Source organism: Dendroctonus ponderosae, unplaced genomic scaffold (genome assembly GCF_020466585.1).
Source record: "Dendroctonus ponderosae isolate FM_Combo_2020 unplaced genomic scaffold, Dpon_F_20191213v2 Dpon_F_20191213_5, whole genome shotgun sequence".
Lineage (NCBI taxonomy): Eukaryota > Metazoa > Arthropoda > Insecta > Coleoptera > Curculionidae > Dendroctonus > Dendroctonus ponderosae.
The window spans coordinates 9,654,622-9,675,728 of record NW_026018715.1 but is presented as its reverse complement, the minus strand read 5'-3'; the positions used below and the strand labels follow the sequence as shown (position 1 = coordinate 9,675,728).

Genomic DNA, 21,107 nt, shown 5'->3' with positions numbered 1-21,107 from the left:
TTTAGCATAGGTAACCATGTATGACTTAAATTAAATGAACATGAAGCAACACAATTATTTTGATTTAGTAAAATTAGCGCGCTTTCTTTAATTTTTTGTTAAAATTGTGGAATTATTCCATTGAATTTTATGGCAATTATCAATTATCTTTTTTAGGTTCATTTAGGTTCTTTTGATAACGATAGCAGAAAATAGCTATCAAAACGTCAAGGTAATTTTTCAAATTAATTTTTTTTCTAATTGGAATTTTCTCTTACAGATTACTTTTTGATAAATAATTCGCTCTTATTGCGAAATAGGAGCACTATTTATCAATCTGTAATAGAAGACAAGGAGGAGAGTGAGGAAATTCTGTCTTTTTTAAAGACAAACATTTTTGAGGCGAAATACCCAACAAGAAGTTTGTAAAAAAATGAATCAGCCTCAACAATATAGAACTTATCTACAACTTTAATTTATCGACTTGGCTTTTTCTTAATTTTTTAATGTTCCTCTGGCAATTCCAAGTTTACAAAAATAAACCGAATCATCCTGCAGACTTTACCGCTTTATCTACGAAGTAAAAATGATACAGTATTATTGTAGTCACCGCATTCAACCGACTTGAAAATGTGCGAATTTTTTTGTCAGATAATGACAAGAAAGGACATTTTATATTGTTTTTCCCACCGTGGACAATTCGGACCATTCTTTAATTGTGAACCGATACATTTTTTTAGAACAAAGGAAACCCTCGCTTAGCTTTAGCACATGGTTTAAGTTTTCTCATATTTCTTCTATATTTAAATAATTTGCTCAAATTCTAATCAAACTGCCGCTCATTACTGCATCAAACCAAGCCAAAAAAATTACTGGAACAATATTTTTATCATCCCGATCAAGCAAGCAAAATTAGGGATCTTTAGATCCAAACCATGCAGTTTGTATAAAAAAAAACGTGGATATGCGTAAATTTCCTTGTGGACACCCTGTATAAATAAACTCAACACCTCAAAGGGAAACAATCTACTAGTGACTGTTAGATATTCGTTAAGCATGTCAGTTTCCCCGAGTTAACTTCATCTAACTCTAAATCAGTCATGTAATCACCATCGTTCCTTAGCTCTCTACACCATGGTGTCCTGAAGATGGTCATATTCCTGTCAAATGTCGCTCACATCGTCGCCCAAAACGTCGGCCGCTGAATTAACTCGAGTTTGCCTCACCGACTCGCAACTCAAATGTTCACTGGAAAACTCACCGAATGAGCCGTTCCTTCGCGCGTTTACCACCAAAGTTTTAGTACCATAATCAGTCACGTACTTTTCGTTATTCAATGCCACTGATTGGTAGCCGCACTTGCACCAATCCGGATACCGGGCAGTCAAAATGCGTTTGAACGCCTCCCTGAACTCCGTGTTGAATATCGAGTAGATGATCGGGTTAAATGCTGAGTTTGAGTAACCCAACCAGGTGAGGATCTTGAAGGTGATGTCTGGTATGCAGGTTTTGCAAAACGCCGCCACGATGTTGATGCAGAAGAACGGAACCTGACGAAATCAGAAAACTAGAAATAAAACACAAATTGCTGCCATAGAACTTACCCAGCAAATTAAAAAAACCCCCATAATAATGCCCACAGTTACAGCAGCTTTATGGTCGCTGACATGGTAAGGGGAGCTTTGGTGATTGTGCAGATGAATATGAAGCGCCTTGTTCTTCTGCTTCATAGTTTTCTTCTTGGATGTGGAGTTTGGAATGTCGATTGGTCTCGTAATGGCCCTGATGCTCTTCACATGCTTCTGAGCGTAGCAATACAATCTACAGTAAATACCTGCAAATACACAGAAGTGTTCAATCAACAGCAACTCTCCTACAAAAAGTAACGAATTAGTCTTGTTCAACACATCCTTTAATTCACATTTGCGACTTTAATTAATGGCCTCAGTAGTGGTGCTCGACTGAGATAAACGAGTCAGTAAGCTAAGAATCCTGTTCCTAATTCACCGTCATTCGGCAACTTCACAAAGTGAACATGTATGGAGTATTTATGAAGTGTCGAGCGATGGGTGTTAAGCCGAATGGATTACTCTTCATACAGTTTCCCAATTGCAGGCGCGTTGAAGGATGTTTGGTTTATAGCGAGTTGTTAATCTGATTAACTGCGGTTTTTACATTTGAATTTAGGGCTTTCAATGTGGAAATGTAGATAGATAATAGTGAGTTTGGGGATTTTTAAATAAACTAATGATTATGAATGGATTTTTCAAATTTGAATTTTTTTTTACCGCAATTGTGGATTGATTGATCTTTTATTTTCCCTTTCGGGGATATACGGTTGCGTATTCGAATTGATTCTGATGAAGGTTTCTTGGTTATTGCTGCGGTTCCAGTGTGCATTTTTATCAACATGTGATGAATCAGAACATGATTTTCCAGTCCCAAAACATCAGATTTTTTAAAAAATTCGATTAAGACGTTTTTTCTAATTTTGTTGAAAATATTATTGTTTATTAAACTTTTTCTTTTGGTGTTGTAGTCTTTCCGACAACTAATAAATTTGATGATTTATTAAGCTCGGATTCATAATTGCAATTTCTTTATCTAAGAATGTCGAAATCAACTGCAGATTAATCAACAATGTTATTTTATTTTATTTTTACACTGTTGTAAAATTTTGGGTTACCTGCGCATTGAAAATGTGTCTATTTAATCAAATTATTTCACATTTATAGTTAAAATTATTTTTCTTAACAATGTCAATATCAGTGTTGATAAATCAAATTGTGGTTTCAAATCCGATGTCTAAAATCTGGTGGTCGGTAATTAGCAAAGTGGGAAAAACTACCAATCAAACTAATATTCTGTTTATTTTGCAGCATTTACAGCACTTTTTAGGATTTTGATCATTTTTCTGTTTTGAAAATTTCAGCTTAATTACTGTAACTGTACAAATCATGTGTTTCCATGCATTTAAAAATTTTATGCTTTATCAAATTATTTCACATTTATATTTAAAACACTTTTGTCCAAAAATACCAAATAAACTGTTTTCTTTATTCATTTTTCGGGGATTAGCAAAGTTCAAAAGCCCACAAGTTTTCAAAATAAGCTTTTAATTTTTTCAAAAGACAATTTTTAAAGACAAGATTTAAGACAATTTTATAGGATTTTTATTATTTTTCTGTTTCCAAACTTTGATCTTAACTTAATTTTTGCAACTTTACAAAGCTTTGTATTTCCATTTATTGAAAATGTGTATGTTTTTATCAAACTATTTCACATTTACAGTTAAAATACTTTTGTCCAATACTATCGATTTCAACTGTTGATAAATCAGATTGTTATTCAGAACCTGATGTTTAAACTCTGGTTTTGGGGGTTTAGCAAAGGTCGAAAGCTCAAAAGTTTGAAAAAGACTAAATCAATCTAAGCTTCTGCTTTTTATAAAATTCATTTAAGGCACTTTATAGGATCTTTATTATTTTGATAAATTGAAAATTTTATCTTAATAAATTTGTTGACCTTTAGTTTTCTTGTATTTCCACGTATTGAAACTTTGTATGTCTAATTATATCATTCCAAGTATTTCAGACTTTTGCTCATGATTTTAATTCAAAATACATTTTAGGGACTTATTTTCCTGATTTGAAAATGGTATCTTAACTAATTTTTTTACCTGTGCAATTTTTGTCGTTCCACACATTGAAGAATTATTTATCAAAATATTTCCGATTATTATTTAGAAGCTGATGTCCAAAATCTGCTTATGGCAATTTTTTTTGGAAAAACGCGCAATGACACCAATCTTCTGCTTTTTAAAAAAATACATTTAAGGCACTTTATAGGATCTTTAATATTTTGCTGTTTTCAAAATTTCATCTTAATAAATTTTTTTACCTGAATTTTTTTGTGATTCTACGCATAGAAAATTTGCATGTTTTCTCAAATTATTTTACATTTAAAGTTAAAATACGTTTGTACAACAATATCAATAAATATAAACTTTTAACAAATCAGATTGCTATTTCGAATTTAATGTCTAAAATTGTCTTTCAGGGCTTAGGAAAGATAAAAAGCTCGCAAATCAAACAAGTCAAGTCGAAAATTCCATTTCAACTTAACTCGATATACTTAAAATACTTTCGTTTAACAATAGAAATACCAGCTGGTAATAAATTTGAGAAATATTTATAAACATGCCTAAAATATACTTTTCGGCGTTTTATTTCAGCTCAAAAAATTCAAAAAATACAAAATTAAACTTGGCTTTTATTTTCTTCCAAACCGCATTTGATGCACTTTTCAGGATCTTCATTAACTTGCTTTATTTAAGGTAAACTATTTCGTACCCTTATTTCCTGGAAACTGTCTGCACATTTTACTTCACAAGCATTCCGAACTTTTAACTAAACAACGTATTTAGCGCAAAACTTTCCCTTAGGACGGGCTCTTTTGAACTGTATATGCCATATTTGCCAATTTTGCGACTGAGCGCACTAATTGCTCAGAAATCTGGAATTTTTCGGCAAATAAACACTTCTTCAAAAACAATTTGTACTTCTTTGTTGAAAAAATATTGGCTATAATCAGTCTTAGAAGCCGAAACTGTGGAGCTTCACGTAAAGATTAATTATTTTTTATCAGGGTGTGCAGAAATCCCTTTCTTGCATTACTTTTGTCTTTTAATTAGGTCTTCTTAATATTTGGTCATGCCTGTAATGGGCTCCTGTTTCCAATCGCTTTCATGTTGGCAAAAATAGATCATTTTCCAGATTTGGAGCAGTAAAACAGCTTCAACCCTTCTGCTACTTGTAAATCACAAACTCGTTTTTCCGTAAATCTAGCAGCGCCAAGGAAGTACAAATTGCGCTCCCAAGAAAAATTTTGCAAATGATGTTAAAAAGCGACATATAAAAATTATGTAGTCGGCAATATCCTGAAAGTGCAGTTAGCACAAAATTTACTGCCTATTTTAAGCAGGAGAAATGCAACATAAATTCATTCGCTCGCGAAAATTAACTGTAGCAGCCAAAGGCCGTTCGAGCATTATTTAAAACTGGGACAGCTTTCGAAGGCACTGATAAATTCTAATGGCAAATGGACAGCCAGGAGAAAAACACCCTTAAATAACTGCAGCGGTTTCACGGAATGCCATCAGTTTCCCATGCGGAACCGACGAAGGAAATCCACTAAATTATTGAATCAGCAACAGACATTCGCTGAACACTCGCAATTTTTTGATAGATTAAAATCGCAGCTGCAAAAATCTCGGCATTGTGCATTTCGGGAGAGCATCCATGGTGTGCTGGCTGATGCCATTTTATGTTTCCGTCGAGATTTATTTTCCAGTTTGCTTCAGGCCCACATGTGTCCCACATATATGCCAAAAGGAGGGATTGCAAATTGTGAATCTGGTTTATTTGAATGCCCGCGAGTACTTTGTCATCTGGCAACTTTAAACAGGCTGGCTAAAGACCGTTAACGCCTATTTGCTATATAAAATATTGAAAAATGCTTCCAAGTTTTAGAAGTTTATTTATTGGTCTCCCTTTACGTTGATACCCTATTTTAAATTGGTCATTCTGCAGTTATAGATGCATATTTTTGCATCAATGATGTGAGCCTTGAGAACTGAAACTGGTGGGTTTTTCGGGGTTTCAAGCCGTAGTAAAACATATTATTTTTTCAAGCTCAATTCGTGGAATTCTCAAAAAAATATATTTTTTTGCGACGGACCGAAAGCGCTAAACACTCTTGTTGCGCGAAAGCCTAAATCTAAATAGACTTGTTGATATTTACTGGCAATAAAACAGACAGACTTGTTTTGAGCTGCAAATCAACGCTTCATTTTTTTAAATTGCAATTTTTCAACTATCATTTGAGTAAAAGTCAAATGGAAAGTTTTTAGTCTAAACAAAAGCATCTTGCATCATAGCAACTAACACAGCGTTTTCTCTTAGAACTTTGTTAGGTTGAAATGCAATTTTATTGCATTGAAAGTACTTTGAACTTAATCCGTTTAAGATATATTTACAAAGTTGACTAAAATTTAATTAACCGGAAAGGACTTAGCCATTTGTTCGATTTGTTGAGTTATTTAATTGGCACCAGATCTACACTTTAATTTATTAATTGATGTTGGTGTCAGTTTTTCAATTTTTATAACTTTTAAACGTTATTTTTATTTATTTACACAACCTTAATACATGCCCACAAACAATACAATTCGTTGCAAATATGGATTCTGCATCCATTAGGGATTCAGTTCCAATTAGCTTTAATTCGCAAATAATATATTTAGCAAATGAACAGGTCGGTGTAAATAAAATGGCAATTTGCAAATCGCTGAGGCAATTTAATCCTACAAAGAGGTTATTGAGTGTTGCAAATTGAGTTTAGTATGTTCAGTTCATACATGTGATTTTGGCCTGCATAGAAATATTGGCCTTTCAAAATACAAGAATGCGGTTTGTTTCTGTGGCTTAAAAAGTTGATTTTTTCATCAAAATGGAAACTTCTGGAGTTCTTACATCTGGCCGAGCACAGAAAATTTACGTTTCTACCTTAAGCATAAAATAATTCATTGGAGAAAAATATGCATATTTTTTAAAAACAAACCTTTGTTGTAAATCGCTTTAAACATTTTTGCCAAATGAAAATTGCCATTGCCTGAAGCGAGAAATTTGTTAATTCGACCCCCAAAAAAATCGCACGTGTTAAATCAGGAGCGCTTGGTGGCCCACTCAGAAGAAATCATGCCTTCTCTGCGCTACCCTATACTTCGTAAAACCGCTAAAAATTCAACTAGGAATTACCTACATTTATGCATTTTAATTGGGAAATATTTGCACGTTTGCGTTAGCCCTTTGCAATTTCTGGGAAATTATTGCGCAAATAAACTACAATATGTTTTAAACTGGAAATTAGCTTTGCTGAATTGTTCCGCAATTGGCGACATAATTAAACTCGCTTTATTAACATTTAACGCCTTCTGATTATCACCCGAAGCAAATTAAATTATTTTCAATTGGCGCTTCCAATTTGAACTGTCGCTTTTTGCATCAATTATTTTTTTTTACATTGCGAAAGCTCGTCTAGAATCTTGTCCATTAGCTGTCTGTCTATCATGGAAACTTTTCCTCAAAGGAAATGGCCTTTACAAGAACAAGGCATGGCACGTTTCACTTTACGGGTTTGCGGAATTCGTCCAGCTTCCGGTCCATGAATATAGCGTTTGAATTCATGCTCCACATGATCTTCTGTAGTCACGGTATGCCGTAATATCGGGCCGAAGGATGTACGGGCAAATATTTGAAGTCTATAAAAGTATTTGTGCACTTACGGCCGTAAACCGAAGGTGAAATTATATTGCAAAGTGTGGGGTGAAGCGTTAAGAATTGGGCCTTATAAAACATCGAAATGCGACATAACAATGTGCTTTGACGACGTTTTTTCCCGTTGAGTGAACAGGAAAAAGTGATCTAATTACGCCACTTGTGTGACAAATCTAGGCACATAAATTTCCTTTTGTGCGAAGCGTTTGCTCCTTAGGAGCAAAAGTTTAACTATGCTGAGTATGGACATACCTAACATGACAATACAAGGAACGTAGAAAGATATGCAGCTGGATACGACCGCATACGTGGGGGTCAAGTCTAGAGCACAAGTGGGGTAATTCTGTCCTCCCGATTCGATGGTGAAGGGCTGGGAGGGCCGATGTAAGCCCAACATAATGGGCACGAAGGAAATGAGTGCAGCAAGAAGCCATATCGTTGCGATTGTCGCTAAAGCCACTCGTCTGGTCACCCATCGGCCGTATCTGGAAATAATTAAAACGGATGTTAGCTTAACAGCAACAAAACGGCCTAAATAGATGAGCAAAAAGTCCCCTGCTTTGTGCTATGGCTCGTAAGCTAGTTAATTAAAAATCGCTCTGTTTGCACTCACCAATTACTTTTATCCTTAACAAAATCCACTGCGGTTTATTTATTAAATTTAAATTAAAATCACTATGAATAACGACTTGCAAATTGCGCAAACTGGCATGGATCTAGCTCTGAATGAGAGGGAAAAGTTAATTTTTACTTGCGAATAACTTTGAAAATACATAGTGGTCAGTTAGGAGGTTAAAACGTTGCTCGAAAACTCCTGAAAACAGCTTTTAAGGGACAAATTTACACAAACTGTAAAGCTGTACCTCGACCTTTATAAAGCGAGTTTCTTGAAACTATTTATTGTTTTCTCAAAAATTACTTACGAGAGAACTGCTAAGGAAGGAGCTCTCATTTGAGCACTATTGTGAAGGCCAAAAATTGGTATAAAACACGTGCAAAAAAACTTTCGAGTGGCAAATTTGGACAATTTTTCAAAGACTGTGCTTCACATTTTGCAAATCGATATTCTTGAAATGTACATCCATTTTCCTGAAAATTTCCAAACAAGCGCTTGGTTGAGGAGCTTGATCTAAAACTCCTGCAAAATGCCTTCGAATGGAAAATTTGACTTTCTTTAAAAAAGCAAGACATTTTTCAAAATTTAATTCCGAAGGAATTTTAGCTTAAGTGCCTAAATATCCGAACTCAAATAAGTTTTGCTATCCTGACAACACTTAATTAAGGAAAATAAAAAAATCGCAACCTGCTTAAACTTAGCCAACATTTCTATTTGAAAAATATACGATTCTATAAATATTTTAGGAGGCACGACACTGCATCCAGGTAGATATTTGCTCAGGAAAGTATGTTGCAGATTTCCTCAGCAACTCGTATTTTAGCTATGCTCTTCAAAACGTAAAATGTAAATATCAAACAACAAGTTGAACAAAACAAGTTTATTTTTTCGCAGACACTTCAAGAACTGGTTAAACATTCGACGCAAGAAACGATATTCATTGTGTGTTCTTTTTTACAATCATATTGATTTTTCTGAGACAGCGAAAAGTTTTAAAAAAAAGTGAAAGTGGCGGCAACGGAATAGATGATTGCTAAACTCATATTAAAAACAGTATTTAGAAGTTTCTTAAGTCGCATAGAAATATGCACTCAAACTCAAACAATGTATGAGAAACAATGGAGGTTTATGCACTTATTGTCTTTTATCCGTACTTTTGAACGAAGCCAACAAAAGTTAGAATAATATCAAGTTATGGTTTGAAGATTTCGTGGTCTATAAACGTTTTTTTTGATCAAGAAACTTTCTTTTTCCATCCAACGAAGATATCAAATGTGAACATTTTTGTTCAGAAAACAATGAAAACTGGTGTTGTGAATTGCGGTTATACAAAAAGTTGAGACATTTTAAAATATTCGTTGATATCGTTTACAATATTAATGAATATATCGATTGATATGCAGATACTTATATGATCATTGTTCAGGTAGCTGAAGGAAAAAAACTCATTCTTATTTTTTCTTAACTGACTTTTTCTTAAATAGACGAACTTACAGTTTCATCCGTAGAACTTTTGTTGCGACATTCCTATTGCCTTTTTTTGCACTTTCGAAAATCGCACTAAAGCCTCTGTTTTTTTGCACTTTCGAAAATTATTATAAAGCAATTTACCTAAAGCTTTGAACCCTTTTGTAAAAAAAATTGACACAATAATGATTTAATATCAAAAAAATTCTTCCGTTTAAAACGCTTGAAAAATTGCTTATTTTGGATTAGAAAGTTGAGGGTGTTGGTTTTCCCTCGTGCTGATCTCTGAAGAAAGTTGTTTAGATTTTGAGTCGTTTTTAATGATTAATTTTTTCTGGATTAGTTCAATTCTCTTATTACTGGGTGTTTGCTAATAAGTGTCTAATATTTCAAAGGTCAATTCATCAGCTATTTTTAATGTGAAAAGAATCAGCAAGGCCTTGCTTATCGAGCTACAGAGCGTTAAAAAATAAACTTTTATTTTTGTTTGTTCCCAGTTATTTTTGATATAATTTCGGCATTTGAAAGAAACTTGGAATTTGCGGACTTTGTACCATGCGAAACTTAAATTTGTTCTTGGATTTGCTCGTCGTGATTGCATCTTTTTCAACGTTAATCCAATTATTTCAAAAATGGTTGTTTGTTGCAAAGACTACATTTTTTACGTAAAAATGATAGCAGAATTCATATCCTTCCTAAAACATTTCCAGCATTCACGAAAAAGTTTTCATTGTTCAAGAGAAAAATATTTGTAGGTGGCGCCTTTTGTCATTATTTTTAGGCCGAAACACTTTGAAGCCAAGATAGCATGTAGAGCCTGTTTTTATTAGATTTTCTGGATATAACGGCGTCTCAATAATGGCTTTCAAATTTTGGATTTTCGTCGCTCGAAATTTCGCAATTGATTACGAAAATCGCTGTTCACTTTGCCAAACTCACCGTGCGCTACGCTGATTTTACGGTCGACATACTCGAATTTGGCTCAATATTTGCGTAAATAAACAAAATCCAGAACCCATTATTGAGACCCCGTTACATTCAGAAAAACCCACGGTATTTTGGGCTTTATGGTCTGGAAGAAGTTTAGAAGTGGTCGAAAATTGGACCTCCAGATTGCTCTTCATTCAAGCATCTGCGGCGCATTATACCCCAAATTCTAGTTAAGCCATAATGCTTTCAATTGCTTCTTCAATAAAGCCAGTAGTACCATGAGGTTAACATGATTTTAGTTTTATTTCACTTAAAAGTTCTCTTCCTCTAAAAAAACACCCTTTGTATATGGGATGTTTATCTTAAAAACACTGGACCAATCGGCCTGTGAAATATCACACATTTATTTTAAAAAAATTCCGAGAGTCCAGATTTGCTGTAATTCGATCCGAAAAATTTCTTTTAAAAGACAATTCAGTAGAGAATCGCCCAAGCTTCAAAACCAATTAAGTGGATCCAATAATTGAATAAATAATCAATTTGTTTTTATTCTACGAATCTTGGAAGATTAATAACTAAATATATGACCGATCAATATCACTTTATGAAAAATCAACTCTGCTCAAGATTCTAGAATAATGTAAAAATCAATGAACACAAATTATCAAAATGGAAAACCATTAATTTTCTTCATGGCCTTGCCTCAAACACGAAATACTCAATTGCTTCAAGCACCCAATGTTTTAACTCTGAGAAAGTCGTTTGTTACTGTAGCGAAAAATTTTTTCAACAACGATCTCATTAACACACTATTATAGTTACCGAAGCTTTGTAGAAACTGTACAAACTATTTCGGTAAAGTCACTAGAGGTTTTCAAAGTAGTCTAAAATTAGTTATAAGTAAAGTAATTACTTTTATAATAATAAAGTAATATTATTTTGGAGCAAAAATATGTACATTAAATGTGTGTACTCTATTTTCTTCGTGTTCTCTGAACACCTTGTAGAACATTGCTAATAAATATAAAGCAGCTAGTCTTGGAAGCCAAACGAAATATTTTCCTTTACAGGGCCTGAAAATCCCCAAACTCATTACCCGTTTGGTGAAAATGCAGCAGTTGTAAATGGAAGTCCCACGTAGGCCCTAATGTAATGTAATACTGCAGATAACCCTTTTCCATTATGCATAAACCAAAAACAAATAAAACGAAAGCTGCAATTCATTTATTAGATACACACACATATTATGTTAATGTCGACTGATATTATTAGCTAATGATGCGCTATGGAGACATGGTTGGAAATCTGATAAATGGATTATGCTGTTACACACAGACACGACTATTAATTTGGTTAGTGAATTTCAAGCACTGTAATTCTATGTCATGCCATTGAATTTATGGACGCACATTACTTCTGTGTTGTCGACGTTTCAAAATTGCTGGAGATAAGTTCATCGCAACTATTCAGGCGATAAATTCCAGTGGGAACAGCTGCTGTTTCGTCAGTCATTGTTTAACAAAGCTTGCAGAAATATTGGCTGTTTTTATCCAGAAAATGGGATGATAGGTTGAAGAATAGAGTTGCTGGTAGCAGATTTCGTTCATTTATTTTCCCATACCAAGCCCCGCAGTTGAATTTTCCAATTACCATATAGGCGTTTGCACCTTCTTCACGTATTGCAAACCTTCCAAAATAACCAGTAATTCAATTAGTGAAAAGCAGCAAATGCGCCTGTAAACTTGTCCGGTTAAAATTGCCAGTCTTTGAATCTTTGCAGAGACCGAAAGAATGACGCCCTCTCAAAGTAAATACAACAGCGAAACAATACAGCTAATTGAGAATACAAGCTTGAGATTGAGAGGACAAAAAGGATTACAATTCCTAAGAGCAACTTAGTGTCTTGTTTTATTCGTGTTTTTAACGAAAATCCCTTTTAACGAATGCATAATTAAGCTTTGGAAAGTTCGCAGGTTTAAATTGTATCAGCGGGCGACTGCTTAAGGCGCTCCAGAAAAAAAAATTGCAGCCTCATTGTAGTATCAAATGCGTGTAATTTGCTGATCAATTATCGCCTACGCGCCAAAAGGCATTTGCCACTATTGGACCATTACTTGGGTTAATCACTCTGATAGTTTCTGCTTAATTGGTTTAGTTGATAGCATTTATCAGCGTCAACAGAATATGTGTGCAATAATTATTTGTACTTATACAAAATTATATATTTGCTATAAGAAATGTTTAATAAGAAGCAACGAATGACTCGACTGGTAAGTTGGCCAACAGTAAACCAATATGATAACTACGAAGCCTGGTTTTGAAAGTGTTCAAGATTCAGTCGGAGACAAGCTTTTATTTTGAGCCTACTTGGAAGACAATTATATTTTATTTAATCTAAGTTGACGATGGGAATAGTTCTAGATCCTCGTCAAGTAAATAATTGTTCCTTCTTTGTTCATAATGACAAATTGGTGCTATCGGAAAATTCGAATTTTTATGGAAATTTGCTTAACATTTCCCTATCAAAAAACTTTTCAATAATATTTTCACAAAAATTAAGAGAGGCAATTTCATGTTGTGTTGAATTTTGATTTTTTTTCTGAAACCTTAAAGCCAATCTATATAAGAAAGTATGCAATCATAATGTTCAAAGTCCAATCTTCCTTTGAGTCAATGTTCAGGTGGTTTTTGTGCCAACTACTAATGTTTTGGTCCTGCTTGTACAAAATCACTGCATTCTGATTATGTCCACGTTTTACGAATTAAGTTCACTTATTCTCCTATTAGGCAAATGTGATTTTTGCTTTCGTTTTGTCAAAATAGTTCTGGTGTCGTAGTCATTTATTGAAACTGGTAAATTCTTCGAGCCTCCAGGCCGTGCTGAAGAAAAATTCTTCCCGAGAGTTGTAAATAATCGTACTTGAAGATGATTGTTTGGATGTTAACTTGCAAGTAAACAACGGTGAAGCTTTAATTGAATATTAAGGATTAATGAACAGTAAAAGTGAAGAGTTTTTCGGTGAAACTGGTGAGATTTACCAAAAGGGAGACAAAAAACCGCAATAAACAATGTATGATACTATTTTTTCCGATATACATGCATTTAACTTCAAGTTGACCAAATGAATGATTTTCGGAAAATATGGCAACTTTAAATTTCACTTCGCCTTACGTTAACATTTAACTATGTCTTGTTTGTTTCTAGTCAGTCGCAATTTAATCGATATGAATTTATATTAACGTCAATAGAATCTACCTTTCAAGACTTTAAATTTAACAAAATCAATCGAACAGAGCTTTAATAAGTAAACGGTTTAGGAAAATTGGAAAAATGATTGAGACCAAAGAAATGTTCGCTTAATATTCTTTAACATTCAGATACAGAATAGCAACTTTTCAAAAAAGGAAACCTGCAAAGCATTTTATCATTCTATAGAATAAGAAGAATAAATGAATTTCATTAAAAAATTTTAAACTTATTTTCCTGCAACAGATGTTTTTTCAATGTTGATTTAAACAAATTATTTCTATTTCTTTTTAATAAGTATTTTTTTCCGGTCAATGGGAGTTTGTGTGGGTTAACTTGAGTTAGCTCAGGTAAGTTTAGTTTAGTTTAGTTTAGGTTAGTTAAGAAAAATAATTTTCCACAGGCAGTTGAAAAATTCGCTTTCCCCATCAGTTTGATGAAGTAGTTTTCCAGAACTTCCTTTGAAATTATGAAAAAAAAAGGTATATTTTATTGAGACATTTTTTGACATTTCGGAGATTTTACGAAAATTATAGAAAAAGTGATAAGCCAAACCGAATGTTCACTTGATATTATTTATCATTCTATATTTTTTTTAGTTTATAATTCTATGGAATAAGGAGAATGATTAGTGTTATCATGAACAATTCTTACACTTCTTTTCCAGCAACAGATTCATCGTAGGATCTTACGATTTTACTTTAAGCAACTTATTTCTATTATTTTCGAATAATTTTTGTTTCTAGTTATTTGCTATTGGTAACCTAAATTAAGTACGGTAATTTGGAATGATTTGGGTTAATTTGAGTTAATTTAGTTTGGTTTAGTTTTGGTTAGATAAATAAAATTAGTTCCAACGTTTAGTTGAAAAATTCGCTTTCCTCAACGCTATATTGCTGTAATAAGAAAAGAAGCAAACCAATTGATATTCTTGGTAACTAAGACCCAGAAACGCAATTTTTCGAAAAGAGCAACAACGCATTTGCCTGTCCATAAAATTAGGAGATAAATACATTTAGAAGCTGAATTACTAAAACTTGTATTCATCTCTGAAACAGATGAATCGCAAGATTCTTTTTTAGACAATTTTGCACAATTTAATACAATTTTTTAAAATTTATTTTACGAAACCAAAAAGTCTTGGGTTAATATATTGTTTTTTCCTACAATGAGTTTTTAGTTTACACCGTTTTATCCAAGTGTTGTCAACCAATAATTTCCATTAATATCGCAGCATTTTAATACATGGTTTTGTTATACTGGCGGCAACCAATATAAATAATGCATGCCGTTTCCTTTCTGAAAAGTTCTCATTTGCCTGCATTAAAATGCGCATTTAATTTCACTGCAAAGCTCCAGCCGAATGTCTGCTACTATCAGCAGGGTTTCACACATAACATAAATTTGGTGTGAAATTATTAATTTTAGCTTTCATCCAGTAGCCTTTATTCAGGCAAAATACAGACTATTGTCGTCTAGGTCGATTTTAAATTAATAATGTTTTGTCCTTTTAAATATTTTGAGTTCAAAATTCGGATTGGAATCGAATATCATCTAGGGCCTTATTGATCGGCAGACTTTATTATGTAAATGTACAGTTATCAAAAGAAGTTGCGTGATTGAAGACCGTTGATAAAAAGGGACGGACTTTATTTTGGCCGTGTGCTCTAACGGGTAAATATATTCATGCGACCCGACAGAAAAAACCCGAAAAAATTTACGTTTTGTTAGAAAATACCGCTTGCCTAATGCAAATCAAACACATATAAAGTGGCCGTCGTACAATGCTGGATTGTGTCAACAATTTCGGCGAGCAGCGAAAAAGCCAACCTGAGATCCCATTTCCTTGGGCAGTTGAATAAATGTTTGGAAAGCAATCCTACATGAAATTCCTGTTAATATATGTAGCCGCCTTTGGACCGAAAATTTTTTATTATTTGTTGAACCCAGTTTGCTATTAATCAGTGCTAACATGTCAGTTTCCATGCTGGCTGAGATTAAATTGCCCGAACTAAAGTGGCGATGAAATTCTCAGAGGTTTACTACATTTTTGGTAAACCTTATAAATTCTGGCTGGCATTAACATGCAATAACAAAATACACGTTACATTTTCCCGAGGGTGAGAGCGATGTCTTAAGCAAGCTCCATAATGGCAGCGTAATTTATTTTGAAGCCACTTTTATTCAGAACAGAAGTGGAGAAATGGCTTTGTTAGATGCAGGTTGCAGATAATTTTTCGTTATATACGGAATAATTGAGTTTAAACTTCAGACTAGGTTCACTTAACTTGATTTGATTCCTGCATAGGATTGATTGGTTAAATTAGATTCGGTGTGGTTTTAATCCCAGTACAGATTGGATTTTTACACCTTTTCAATTGGGTTTTCCAGTTTGCGGGCATTAATTATCGGGGCAAATAGAAAGTTAAAATTTTAGTGCAAACAGTGTTGGGTTGTGTTTACTGTATTGTGCAGAACCAGTTCCATGGCTGTCGTTCTTGTACAGTGTTGACCAAATATTGACAATTATTCATAAACTAAATGAGATGGAAGTTTGCCAGTTATGTCTCTTGCTCAAGGAGGTTTTGTGTGAATTTCAAGGGCTCAATGGGCTGATTTTTCACATGAAATTTGATTTGAAGCTGCCGGCCCAAGGGCGTAGAACGTGTTGAGCAGAGTTTTACAATTAACTTCCCTTAAACGAAACTCGGTGAAAATTTCCCAGTTACGCCTCTACATAGAAAACCTTTAGTTTTATAAGTGTTAACTTTTTGATTTCTATTGAAGTCAGCGTTCATTTTTTACGCTGATTTGACTTTTGATGAACATTTGAATTGGAATCGTCCGCCAGAGAGCTTCAGGTTGGTTCAACAATGGAAAATGTATTGTGAATACGGGCATATATATGGCTCACTTTGCCAGTTTTTTATGAAAAGTTGAAGTTGGCAAAGTTTGAAAATAAATTACGCGAAAAACTAAATTTGAAGGAAATTTCCCTGTTACGCCCTTGGATAGAGGAGGTTTGGTTTTCCTATTATTACGGTTGCCTTCGCTGAATTTTTACAGCGTTTTGAATTTTGATCAAAGTTTGAGAATTAATAAGGCCCAAACTAAATTTGCTGTGAATTTTCCAGTTGCCCCAATCGATAGAGAAGGATTTGTTTCGTAAACGCGATTTTCCAAGTCCCTAGTCGTGTTAAGCAGAATTTGGCAATTGATTGCACAAAAATTTAAATCAATGGAAATTTGCCAGTTACACCTCTGGATAGAGGGGCTTTAGTTCTATAAGCGCCCATGTTCCTATTTCTACAACTGTCTTAATTAAAGTTTGATAATTAATTTTTGTCGAATTGAATTGTACTGAAATTGGGTTGTTACGCTGTACAATAAGGAAGGTTTTGTATTTTAAGTGAGAATTTTTCCGTTTCCGTGGCTCAATTTACTGACTTTTTATGACCATTGGAATTTAAATCGTCCTCCCACGAGCGTCAAGTGTTTTGAGGAGATTTTGAAAATTCATTACCCATAAACTTATTCAAATTAAAATTTTTCCTTAACGTCACTAAATAGGACAGGCTTTCGGTTTTAAGTGTGCATTTTTCCATGCCCATTGTTCGCTTTGCTGATTTTTAACGCCAATTTGAATGCGAGTTGGCAGCTCAAAAGACTTAAGTGTGTTGAGCAAAATTAGACAATTAATTACCCAAAAACTAAATTTTAGGTAATTTTACCAGTCACGCCCCTGGATAGAGACGGTGTTGTTTTGTAGTGTACATTTCCATGCCCGTCGATCGCTTGGGTGATTTTTTATGCCCACTTCAATTTGAGTTGCCAGTGGCAAGCTCCCCTCATCAAAAGCAAAGTTTGACAATTAATTAGTCAAAACTCAAACTAGATAGAATTTTACTGGTTAGACCAAAAGAATCACACTGTCTTGGTCTATAAACGCAAATTTTTTCTTTTGCTGATTTTTCAGGAAGATGTCTATTGAAGGTCTCAATAGGAAACCCACGTTTGCAGGATGGCAAAACAAACATGTTTCTTAAATGAAAGCCACTGAACGCGTGCATACCTTAAACCTTGCAAAACGGCGTCGGTTGCTCGGCGCAACTAACACCTCTGAAGAGGCAAACCACTCGTGCTTACGAAACGTTAGGATAAAATTATTTTCTACGACTCCTAAAACCCCGGAAAACTCACCAGTTCCAAGTAATGACATAAAATCTCACTCGTTCTGTGGTGTCGTAAAACTGGGGAGCTTTTCGACGTGGAAAATAATTCCACCAGTTTCAAGCACCGGCTTCGAAAGTCCGGTTTTATTTTGCCTTCTTAGTTTAACGAAATTTGTTAGTTTTGGGGCCGATTAGAATTAAGTCAGCGGCAAATTTCGCTACTAAAATACATAACTTACATGGTAGAACGCCACTTAACGAAAAGGCGTTTAATCGAAATTATGTTCAAAACACTCATGCCTTAAAGTTTTAGCCCAACTTTAGCTGCTATTTTGATGTTAACTTTGAATTTTAGTTTCTAACTCCCACATTGGTTTCAAACTTTAACTGAGCAGCGTACTTAGCTCAGAAGCAAAAAGTTAATATTTAGTTGATCAGTTCAGTTGATTTTGAATAACTGCAGTTCTTTTCCGTTTTAATTAATCTAGTTATTTTTTTTTAGATAATTAAAATTTTCGCTAGTTCCTCTCTAGACCGCTTGAGCAAGATTAAATTAGATTTCGGTCAATATAGACAGACGATCAGAACAAAACCCAGTCGCAGACATTTGTCAAGTAATTAAAGTCCCAATTTAAATAAACATCGATTATTTGCCGTCGTGACTGAGTAAAACACATTTCCACTCGATGTTTCTCGTAATCTTGGTGAACACGGAAGAAATTCCGAGCAACTCTCTGAAGGATAAACTAATTCCAAAAATAAACACTACAGCAGACGCTAAAGGTGTTTGAATGAACACTCAGCCAGCCCAGATGGAAATGGTCGCATATTAAGATAAAGAAACGATTTAATCTGGAAAATTAATAGAATTCACTTCAGAGGCTTTGAGAAAGCTTCTAAACTTTCGCTGAATATTTTATGTGCTGCTGTTTCCTGTTTATCGTGGATAATTGCTTTTAAATTGTTCAATTAGTTGCCTGAACACTACGATTCATATAACGCCAATCCGTAGAAAAAGTAATCAAAATAAGAATAGTACAGTGGCGCCAGTGAGATTGAGTATCGATTTTACAGCAAGAAATGCTTACCTTAAAGGATCTTTGATGTGAATGTACCTATCTAACGATATTGCACAAAGGTTCAATATGCTGGCAGTGGAGCACATTACATCGAATGCGATCCAGGTATCACAAAACTTGCTCCCAAATATCCAATAGCCCAGCAGGTCGTTTACTCCTGCAAACGTCATTACCTATATAAAGAGGAAAAAATTATTTCAGAAATATGTTTTCACGTTGAATTGTAAGGGAGTAGCTTCGAGCGGAAAAATACGATTTCCAAGAAACTTTCCAGAAGCTTGACGCTCACGGTGACCAGCTAAAGTTCATGGAACTCGATGATGGTTTAAAGATTTTTCATAGGTTATCAAGCGGTTTAGGATCTTTCTTAGTGGACGTTTTGTTGGTGATTTACGTTAGCTGATCACCCTGATCACCCTATATACAGATCAAGACCTTTTGCGTGCAAATGTTCGCAGATATCTACATGCACGTTCAACAGACTTAATGGATGAATTGACTCAAAATAAGAAAGCTTTTTTTTCAGCAAAAAGAGGCTTGAATTGAATAACTATTGACTGAAACTGGTGAGATTCTTGCGTATTTAGACCGCCCTGGAAAACTCACCAGTTTGAGTTTCTTATTTTATTTAAAGGCGTATGTGTATATGTAAAACATATACAGTACAAAAATGTTACATAAAGTGGAAACTTGGAACAAATTAGCAACATTTGTATTGGGCAACCAAAGAGATAGAAATCGGGAAATATAACTTTCGGGCAAAACTATTACATTTTTTCATTATTAGACAGATTTTTATCCGTTGAGAGTAAAATGCAAACATCGGGAATATAATTTTGCTAGAACTGAGAGGTTGAAAAATTATTCACGTGAGATGTTGCACAAAAAATGTCTCAAACACATCTAATTATCTTCACTAAATCATTGTATCAAGATAAAGAAAAATACTTTTCCGAGACAAAACAGATGCAGCAAAAACATGTGGGTAAGGTTTTTGAATGTGCATCCATTTACCATAAAGTTTCTTTAACCTTCTCCAGCACCTGGTTCACCTTAAATTAACCGACCTTCTAATTTCGTCTAATTAGCTCAATATTTGCCACACACTTATGAGATAAACTGAGCAAACGGTGCATCTTTCAAAGTAAATAGCGGCAAAATTGCATCCACATAATTCGAGCCCCAATTGTGGATTTCTAACTACATAAAGTTTCGCCTCGAGAATGATACTCAGGCTTGTGTATCTTGGGGTTTAGATGTGGATATTTAGACGGAAATAATATTTGGCACTTGCTTTTCAGATATTCGAGATTTGTTTCGGGTGTTTTGATTCAATTGGGATGTTTAAGTTTAAATGCAAAGCAGAAATGATTTAAGAAAAAAAGCAACTGCAAAAAACCGTTTGAAATAAGTTGACATCATTTAAAAGACAACTAATTTCTAAATTTAAATTGAGTTAAATACAAAATAACACATGCACACATGCATATCTTCTTCTAGAAACGTTCTACTTTTGGTGCATGCATTAAAAAGAAATTTGGTTACCAACGAGGCCACAAATAGGTCCGCAATGGCCAGTGAAGCCAGAAAGAGGTTGCCTATTCTTCGAAGACCGCGATCAGTGTAAATTGCTATACAAACTAGAATATTGCCGGCTACCGACAGGAAAATCAGCAGAGATAGGAATACTCCTGAAATGAAAAAACACTATTTTTCCTGTTCGCTTTCCACCTGTCAAATATTTGATTAAATGTTTCAGGCTCTGAAGCAGCGCTTCGTCTTTGCACCAAATTGCCGGCGATTTTGGACAAGCAATTTAATTAAAATTGAAAAGTCCTTCGCTGGCGAATTTTAACCTCAAGCCAACATTTTGCCTGACGTTTCCGTAGATCGTATATCAGGAAAAAGAGTTTACTTTGGGGCGAAGTCAATTTTTGAAAGTGGCTTGGCAGCTGAGGCAAGGGAAACTTCGATTGAGGTGAAAATCCACTCGCAGTTTTGAAAGTGTCAGTTTTGTTTGATTGAATTTTACTTCCGTATGCTCTTAAATCAAATATTTAAAGGCAGCTTGAGCAGGAACATTCCCATTGAGCATTATTGACTTCGTTATTTAAATTTACGTCAACTGATTGACGATGGCACTTACCTACTAGAAGAATTGACATCATAGTTACGGTATCTTGATCCGATATGTCTCTTTCCATGAAGGTGTCATTGTTAGCAGCCTGAAAAAAATAGAATATAAAGCCTCTTTCTCTTGCATAAATTTGTCAGTTAAAT

At 34.3% G+C, this 21,107-nt stretch overlaps 1 protein-coding gene across 1 annotated transcript; it reads right to left on the bottom strand.

Moving 5' to 3' along the window:
• Positions 1–990: 990 nt before the first annotated feature.
• Positions 991–21,044, bottom strand: LOC109535121 (dopamine receptor 1). The gene is made up of 6 exons (XM_019900946.2): positions 20,974–21,044; positions 20,373–20,518; positions 18,837–19,000; positions 7,569–7,801; positions 1,584–1,813; positions 991–1,529 (listed from the first exon to the last, which is right to left on the bottom strand). The coding sequence occupies exons 1-6, from the start codon at positions 21,029–21,031 to the stop codon at positions 1,143–1,145; spliced, it is 1,218 nt and encodes a 405-aa protein (XP_019756505.1). The 5' UTR covers positions 21,032–21,044; the 3' UTR covers positions 991–1,142.
• Positions 21,045–21,107: the final 63 nt, after the last annotated feature.

Coding starts and splice junctions, on each gene's coding strand:
- LOC109535121 (XM_019900946.2), bottom strand. CDS start 21,031: ATGGAAAGAGACATATCGGATCAAGATACCGTAACTATGATGTCAATT. Junction 20,519..20,973: donor GATGTCAATTCTTCTAGTAG/GTAAGTGCCATC, acceptor TTTTCATTTCAG/GAGTATTCCTATCTCTGCTG. Junction 1,530..1,583: donor GGGTTTTTTTAATTTGCTGG/GTAAGTTCTATG, acceptor TGATTTCGTCAG/GTTCCGTTCTTCTGCATCAA.